Source organism: Helianthus annuus, chromosome 17 (assembly GCF_002127325.2).
Source record: "Helianthus annuus cultivar XRQ/B chromosome 17, HanXRQr2.0-SUNRISE, whole genome shotgun sequence".
In the NCBI taxonomy this organism is placed as follows: Eukaryota; Viridiplantae; Streptophyta; class Magnoliopsida; order Asterales; family Asteraceae; genus Helianthus; species Helianthus annuus.
This window is the reverse complement of record NC_035449.2, coordinates 155,742,843-155,751,767: the sequence shown is the minus strand read 5'-3', so window position 1 is coordinate 155,751,767 and position 8,925 is coordinate 155,742,843. Positions and strand designations below refer to the sequence as shown.

The following is an 8,925-nucleotide window of genomic DNA, read 5'->3' as shown; positions in this document are numbered from 1 at the left end:
CGCGAGAGATTTGTAAAGCGAATCAGGATTGTAAACCCTAGGCGACCCGCATTAGCTCAAGCCATTTCTTCACGCGGGCCGCCTAAAGAGACTGTGTCAGCAGAATTACGCAGATTGCATGGCAAGTTAAGGTTTTTGGTTATATAATAACATATACGCGTGCACAGCCGAATTATTACGAACTTGGGCAACTTTGGGCAAGAATTGGCTGCTGATTGAAGGCTGTGGACGTGCTTGAAGCATCTTGGAAGCTTGGAATCATTGGGATAGCGTTTTTGAGCATTCGGGAGTGAAGATTCGGGTTCTACATACCTTTTTCTTTCGTTCTTTGTTTGTTTAGACCTTGTTACCAATGAATTCAGTTGATACAATGTTTTTGACTTTGTTTTTGATGATGTTTTCCGGCTAAAACCATAAACTACCTAGGCGATGACTATGGCATGACAAAGTTTGGATTTTTATTTGATTATTGATGTGGTTGTGGACTTTTCTTGTATTGTAAACACTATGATAGTTTGTCTTGGTGCATATGTGTGCTTGTGATTATTTATTTATTGTTTATTTGTTCCATTCGATTCTTGGTGACGGTCTTTATCACGGAATAGAGTCGAATTAGGGTTCTTGACTTAGGTGAGTGTCTATATCACATAATCGGTCATTAATTCTTTAGGGTAAATAATTAAAATCAAGTGTGCTGCTAGACTCGTCGCGGAAAGGCTCGAGGATATTGATAGGTCTCGGAGTAGTTATAAGGAATTAACCACCCATTGTCTATTAAGCCAAGATTAAACCCATAGTTGCTTTAGACGTTCGCGCGGCAAAGTAGAGCGTCTTACATAAGCACTTTCAAGAAACTAGAGGACGGACAAGAAATCTAGAAAACCGGTGAGCATAACATCCTAGGTAGTGCCACAAGAATCGCCTCGAGAGTGTTTGAGGGGCTTAGTGGTTTCTTAATAGGTTTAGCATTAGAAGATCCCGGTTCCACACCACATTATTATCATATAAGAATCCATTCTGAGTTTAGCCTGCGTCTAGCCTAGGTAGTCTTTATTCTCACTGATCAGACCCTTCGTTTGAGTTCGTGTCTAGCTTTCTAGTATTATTTTATTATTTTATTTAGGATTTTTAGAAACCCCCCCCCCAAATTAATAAACAATTTAGTATGTCGTGTCAGTTTGAGTCTAGATAGAGTCGTAGCGTAGTCAGTAGAGTCTCGTGGGTTCGACACTCGGACTTACTTTAGCTTTACTACGTCGATCGGTTCACTTGCCGGTTGCGTGTTTTAGGGTTTAGGTCGAGTCTTAGTTTTATAAATTTAAAGCTTAGAGGGTCTAGAAATAGGGTAATTTAGTTAGTTTTATTTGACCCATTTTCAGCACATCAAGTTTTTGGCGCCGTTGCCGGGGACTCTTGGCGATTGCGCTGATTACTTTGTTTGGACTTACTTGACATATTACGTGCTATTTTGTTTCTTTGTTTGAGTCGTAGGTGTCTAAGTATTTTAGTGTCTTTTTATAGTTAGTCGAGTCGTTTAGTAGAGTCTTCTTACTTGTTTGTTTTCGGTTTTTGCAGTGGATGCCCCATACGCGCTTGCAGGGACCGCCGCCATTGCCGCTTGCACTCAGGTCTTCCTTCTCGTCATCTACGTCTGAGGTACGTGCTTCTAGCTCTACTTCATTTTCTCAGTCCACCCCAGTTTTCGATCTTACACCAAAATCTTCACCCCACAATTCCCCACCACCCACCCGCCCACCTAGTCCACCACCCGTAGCTCACATGGCCCGTAGGACAGTTTACGACCAGGCTACCACTGGCTTCGCCGGTGGTAATTCCCCCATCACCCTTCCCGAGATCCCGAACGATCGGTTTTGGCAGATACCATCCTACATTATGACCGCCATCACAAATTCCTGCCAGTTCCATGGTCGTGACGACGAGGATGCCCCCGCCCATATCAATCGCATCACTCGTCTCTGCAGCACCTTCTCCATTGAGGGTGTCAATCTTGATGCTAGGTATCTTCAGGTTTTTCCGTTCTCACTTGCTGGACGCGCAGCCGTCTGGTTTGATTCCCAGCCTGCTGGCACTTTCCGTACTTGGGCAGGCCTTCGCGATGCATTCTTAGCCAAATATTTTCCGCCAGCCAAGGCATCTCGCCTTCGTGACCAGATCCACTCATTTCGTATGGAGCCAGATGAGCCTTATCACTTAGCTTGGGAGCGTTTTCAGACCCTGATTACCCGTTGTTCTCAGCATGGTCTATCTGACTGGGCGTTAGTAGAGAAGTTCTACAATGGACTTACTCCTGAGATTAGGGCTCGTTTCGATACTTCAGCAGGGGGCCAGCTTATGGGAAAGAAGACAGTGGCGGAGTGCAATGATTTATTTGAGAGTTTTGCCCACTCCGATATGGACTACAGCACTACCAGCAGGACTTCCATTCCTGTGCGTACCACCTCGGCCGGTCGAGGGGTAAACCAAGTTAGCTTGGATTCATCGGTAGCTGCTGCAGTCGAGAGAGCGAAAGAGGAGATTAGGCAGGAGTTGAGTGAGATAAAGAAGAAAGTCGATAGGTGTGAAGTTTGTCGAGGAGGGCACGCTACCATAGATTGCCCCACGCTCACTCTTGAGCAGGTAGAGTATATAGCCGGTCAGCCTAGGGGTCCCACGAATCCATTCAATAATTCTAGTTCCAACTGGCGCGGTAGTGGTAATTCGAGTGGGTATCGTTCGTCTGGAAATCCTCCTGGATTTTCATCTGGTCAGTATCAGAGTAGAGGGCCCGGTATTTACACGCAGTCTAGTTCAGGGCAGTTTAGTGGGTCGGGGTCTAGTGGTCAGTTTTCGAGTAGGGGACCACCTCAGGAGAGTCAAGGTGGTGTGAAAGCTCCTGAGGTTAGCACGAGTAGGTTAGAGGAGATGTTTGCTCAGATGATGACGCGGAGCGATGCATTCATGAAAAATCAGGAGCAGATTAACAAGAATAACGACCTTCAGTTCAAGAATCAGCAGGCCGCCCTCCTCGATCTTCAGAGGACGGTAGGCGGAATTGCTCAGCAGTTACAGGAGCACCCACCGGGTCAGTTTTCGGGAAACACTTTCCTGAATCCCGCGAATCAGTCAGCGAAGGCGATTACGACCCGTAGTGGGAAGAGTTTGGGAGAGGTAGTGAGAGAGAGAGAGGTTGAAGAAGTAGAGGAGGAGTTTGATGAGGAGATTGAGATGGAGGCTCCAGGCAAGGTGCACACGAGGCTAGCCCCAGCAAGTACCGCACACGCCGAGGAGTCGCCAGTAGAGCAGAGAGTGGAGAGGCAGCCGACGAGAGGTCGGCCGGCACCGGTGATTGATCATTCTCGCCTTCCATTTCCCGCCCGTGCCAGGCAGCAGAAATATGCTCAGGAGTACGGGAAATTCCTTGAGATGTTTACTCAGTTGAAGATCAATCTTCCGTTCATCGAGGCGCTTCAGTCTATGCCTAAGTATGCGAAATTCCTTAAGGATCTTTTGAAGCGTAAGGAGAGAATCGGTGAGCTTTCGAATATTCCATTGACAGGGGGTTGTTCCGCGGTAGTCTTGAATAAGCTACCAGAGAAGTTGACCGACCCTGGCACATTCACGATTCCATGTTTCTTCGGGGGAGCCGCTACCCCTTCTCACGCCTTAGCCGATTTAGGGGCCAGCATCAATTTGATGCCATTCTCGTTGTATGAGCGTCTTGGTCTAGGAGAGCTTACACCCACGCGCATGTCATTGTCCTTGGCTGACCGATCAGTCAAGTATCCTCGTGGGGTAGTAGAGAATTTGCTGGTGAAGGTCGATAGGTTTGTGTTCCCAGTAGACTTCGTTGTGCTTGATATGGAGGCCGATGAGAGAGTTCCTATTATTCTTGGCCGTCCATTCCTTCGAACCGCAAAGGCGATCATTGACGTCTTTGACGGTAAGATTTCTCTTCGTGCGGGTGACGAGGTTGTCACATTTGAGATCGATAGAGCGATGCAGCACCCTAGTTGTGGAGATGATGTTAGTGGGCCGTGTCATTCCGTCTATGTTCTTAATTCATTCATATCTTGTGTCGACACGTGCTTCGAGTACATTAGTGGAGCCGATCTGGTAGGTGAGGGAGTTGCTGACGAGCATTCTGAGGATGAGGTAGAGGAGGTAGAGGAGGAGTGTTTAGATGAGAGCGATGAGGTTAGTGCTGAGCCATTAGGGATCGATGCGATTAGTGGTGAGAGTACTCCGGTAGAGATTCCACCGCCTTTAGAACTTAAGGTTCTTCCATCCCATCTCGAGTACGCGTTTCTAGGAGAGAAGCCGAGTATGCCTGTCATCATTTCTTCGAAGTTGACAGAGGAGGAGAAGTCGAGGTTGATTGAGGTGCTTAGAGAGCACAGTGATGCGATTGCATGGAGGCTATCCGATATCAAGGGCATCAGCCCTACCTTTTGCACGCATCGCATTCTGATGGAGGACGTTTTCAAGCCTGTAGTGCAGCCGCAGCGTCGGTTGAATCCGAATATGCAGGAGGTAGTGAAGAAAGAGGTGATGAAGTTGTTAGCGTCTGGGTTGATCTATCCCATTTCTGATTCAGCTTGGGTGAGTCCTACGCAGGTTGTCCCGAAGAAAGGGGGGATGACGGTTGTTCTGAATTCGAAGAATGAGCTTATTCCGTCTCGCACTGTTACGGGTTGGCGTGTGTGCATTGACTATCGAAAGTTAAATGACGCCACTCGTAAAGATCATTTTCCGCTCCCATTCATTGATCAGATGCTTGAGCGTCTCGCGGGTCAGCAGTTCTATTGCTTTCTCGACGGGTTTTCGGGTTATTTCCAGATTCCTATTGCACCAGAGGATCAGGAGAAAACCACTTTTACATGTCCATATGGCACATACGCGTACCGACGCATGCCGTTTGGATTATGTAACGCTCCTGCTACATTCCAGCGTTGTATGATCGCGATCTTTCAGGATATGGTCGAGAGTTCGATGGAGGTGTTTATGGACGACTTCTCAGTGTATGGTAGTTATTTCGATCAGTGTTTGACGAATCTTGAGAGGATGCTGAAGAGATGTGTGGAGACGAAGTTGATGCTGAACTGGGAGAAGTGTCACCTCATGGTGACTGAGGGGATTGTGCTAGGGCACAAGATTTCGCGAGCAGGTATTGAGGTTGATAGAGCGAAGATAGATACGATTAGCCAGCTTCCTCCGCCGACTAGTGTCAAGTCGGTTCGTAGTTTTCTCGGTCATGCGGGATTTTATAGGCGCTTCATTAGGGATTTTTCCAAAATCACTCGCCCCATGACGCGATTGCTGGAGAAGGACGTTCCTTTCGTCTTTGACGAGGAGTGCCTTCGAGCGTTTGAGTTTCTGAAGGAGAGATTAGTGAGTGCACCGATCCTCGTATCGCCTGATTGGAGCTTACCATTCGAGCTGATGTGCGATGCGAGTGACCACGCAGTTGGTGCGGTGTTAGGGCAGAGACGGGAGAAGCATTTTCACCCGATTTACTACGCGAGTAAAACGCTGAATGATGCCCAGGAAAATTACACCACTACGGAGAAGGAGTTGTTGGCGGTGGTGTTCGCGTTCGATAAATTCCGATCATAGCTCGTTCTTTCGAAAACCGTCGTGTTCACTGATCATTCTGCTCTGCGTCACTTGTTTCAGAAGAAGGACGCGAAGCCGCGTCTTATACGATGGATTCTGCTTCTTTCCGAGTTCGACATTGAAATTAAGGATAAGAAGGGGGCAGAAAATGTGGCGGCGGACCACTTGTCCCGCTTAGAGGATCCGAAGCGTGAGGAGATTCGTGAGGAGGTGATAGGAGATAGATTCCCTCACGAGTCTATTGATGCTGTCACGGCTGGAGCCGTGGACCTCCCGTGGTTCAGCGATATAGCCAATTATTTGGCCGATGGGTTTGTGATGGAGAGTTTGAGTTTGCAGGAGAAGCGCAAGTTGACGAGGGACGCTAGGAAGTACATTTGGGACGATCCCTATCTCTTCAGGATAGACGGTGATCAAGTCTTGAGGAGGTGCGTTAGTAGAGAAGAAGGTGCGGGGATCCTGAGGCACGTGCACGAGGGATTGACTGGAGGACACCATGGTGCGCATGTGACCGCGCAGAAGGTGTTTGATTGTGGTTTCTATTGGCCGACGGTGGTAGATGATGCGGCCGAGTTTGTGAGGAAGTGTGACCGGTGCCAGCGGACCGGCAACATCTCATCCAAGGATGAGATGCCCCAGAATCCCATTCAGGTGTTGGAAGTCTTTGACGTTTGGGGCATCGATTTCATGGGACCATTTCCATCTTCGAGTGGAAATCGGTACATCCTCGTTGCGATTGACTACGTTTCGAAGTGGGTGGAAGCTCAAGCTTCGCCTACGAATGATGCACGAGTGGTGGTGAGGTTCTTGAAGAAGTTGTTTACGCGATTTGGTACGCCTAGAGCCATTATTAGTGATCGCGGCACGCATTTTTGCAATGCGGTTATGGAGAAGGCGTTGGAGAGATATGGAGTTACGCACCGCTTGTCCACCGCGTATCATCCACAAACGAGCGGTCAAGTGGAGAACGCGAATCGAGGAGTGAAGCGGATTTTGGAGAAGACGGTAGGGAAGAGTAGGCAAGATTAGTCCGACAAGTTGGACGATGCGTTGTGGGCTTTTCGAACCGCCTACAAGACGCCATTAGGTACGACACCGTTTATGATCGTCTACGGGAAAGCGTGCCACTTACGGGTCGAGTTAGAGCATCGGGCTCTTTGGGCGCTCAAAACGGTGAATTTAGATTTGACCGAGGCCGCTAGGAGACGATTTTTCCAAATCCATGAGTTAGAGGCGCTTCGTGACGCCGCGTATGATCGTTCTTGGAGTATCAAGGAGAAGTCGAAAGCGTTGCATGATAGGAAGTTGCGAAAGTTGAAGGAGTTTAAAGTGGGCGATCGGGTGCTATTATTCAACTCGAGGTTGAAATTGATCGCCGGGAAGTTGAAGTCGAGGTGGTCCGGGCCGTACGTCGTGAAGGAGGTTTTCCCGTACGGTACCGTTGAGTTGTTTGATGAGGAGAGTTCGCATGTGTGGAAGGTAAACGGGCATAGGTTGAAACACTACATAGGAGGTCCCATCGATACCGCCGAAGAGGAAACCGTTCCTCTTTCGGACCCGCCTAGCACCGCCACGTAGGTTCTTGAGTGAAAACTCAAGTGTAGAGTTTGTATGTTGCGTCGTTGTCCGTGTCGTGTCCTTAGTTTAGTTTTTGTGCATTTTTGCGTCATTTTCGTCGTTTTGTGTGTTTTTGCGTCGTGTGTGTGTCGTGAGTATTTTTGCAGGTTTCATCGCCTTTACGGAGCCGAGATCGATCACCGAACAGCTGCACAGGTACGTTTAACGCTGAAAACGCGTAAATAAATGCAGGGGGTAAAATGGGGATTAATGAAAATGAATGTTTGCTGAAACTTGCTGTTGCTGTTAACCAAACAGCAGTTCTGCACTGTCCATGCGACCCGCGTAGGGTTTTTCCCTATTCAACGCGGCCCGCCTGGACTTAAAAGGAAATGCAGATTAAACGAACACTCGCGACCCGCTTTCACTTGCCATTACACTTCACGCGGGTCGCTTGGGTGTTAAAGGGGTTTAAAAATAATAAAGTTTAAGCGACCCGCTTCATATTGGCTTCACACTTCATGCGGGTCGCGTGAACAGTCGCAGTCGGTGTCATCTTCAAAACCCCCAAATCGGTGTCATTTGAAACCCTAACCCTTTTAGCACTTCTCTCCGGCGATTTCACACCCATAACCGCCTCCCTTCACCACCCATCTCCACCACGATAACCCACCATTCATCACCCCACTACCACCATTTTCGTGCACCACCGCTGAAACCCCATCACCACCGCCTGCCACCACAAACATCACCTTCCACCACCATTTCCGGCCATCCCTCACTGCCATCAGTCATCGCTGCCACCACCTTCATCCACGACCATCTTTCATCCGCAGACCACCATTATTTACCACCGTCTACCACCCCTGCAACCGATCACCCACCACCGCTTTCCACCGCATCACCACCATTACACCCACTGTCCACCTCCGCAGCCGATTGCACATAAGCAACCATCACCACCATTACAGCTTAAAAGGTATGTGTTTCCTGTGAAAGTACTGGTCTAGTCTGTTTTGTCGAGTCGTGTCTGTTGTATCGAGTGTGAAGGTCATTTATGTGTCGAGTCATTGTTTGCAGGTCCTAAGTTGATGTTTGAGCAGTCCGGTTACTCAGTCCGGTCCGTAGTCGAGTCACGTTAGCTGTTTTGAAATCATAGGCTCAGTGTTTGTTTTGGGTCCGGTCCGTGTCTGTTTTGGGTCACGTAGTCAAGTCGAGTCAGTCGTGTCATAGTGTAGAGAGGGTGCGGGTGGCCCGGGTTGGTTTATTTTGACGATTGGTTGTTTTGAGCGATGTGCGCGTGGGGTGTGATAGATACATATAGGAGGGGTGGTTTTGTCCGCGGATGTATTGGTCATGTTCTTTGGACGCGGACGTTCGTTTTAGGATATGGTAACCTCCAAGTGTGGGGAGGCTTTTCGCGCCGTTTCATAAAAATTCCATTTTTCACAAAAATCCCGCGCATTGCTTCCGTTGCTTCCGCACTTGGTGTGTGATGTTTTCTCGGCACTTAGGATTGCTCGAGGGCGAGCAAGGTGCCGGGAGGGGGTAAAACTGTAAATTTTTGTAAAATGAGTCATAAGTGTCATTTTAGCGTCATTTTGCGTCATTTTGCGTCGTTTAGGGTCCGTTAGTGTGTTTCGAGTCATAGTTGCGTCATTTTAGTGTCGTGTCGTGCACGTACTATTGCATCGCTCGATTTTAGGCCGCGTCGCCCGTACTCAATCTCCATTCGGGCGAGGTTGGCCTAGTTTC

General features: G+C 48.5%; 1 protein-coding gene across 1 annotated transcript; it reads left to right on the top strand.

The window, feature by feature from the left end:
* The first annotated feature begins 6,714 nt into the window (after positions 1–6,714).
* Positions 6,715–7,191, top strand: LOC110925038. Its single transcript, XM_022169010.1, has one exon. The coding sequence runs from the start codon at positions 6,715–6,717 to the stop codon at positions 7,189–7,191; it is 477 nt and encodes a 158-aa protein (XP_022024702.1).
* Positions 7,192–8,925: the final 1,734 nt, after the last annotated feature.

Coding starts and splice junctions, on each gene's coding strand:
- LOC110925038 (XM_022169010.1), top strand. CDS start 6,715: ATGATCGTCTACGGGAAAGCGTGCCACTTACGGGTCGAGTTAGAGCAT.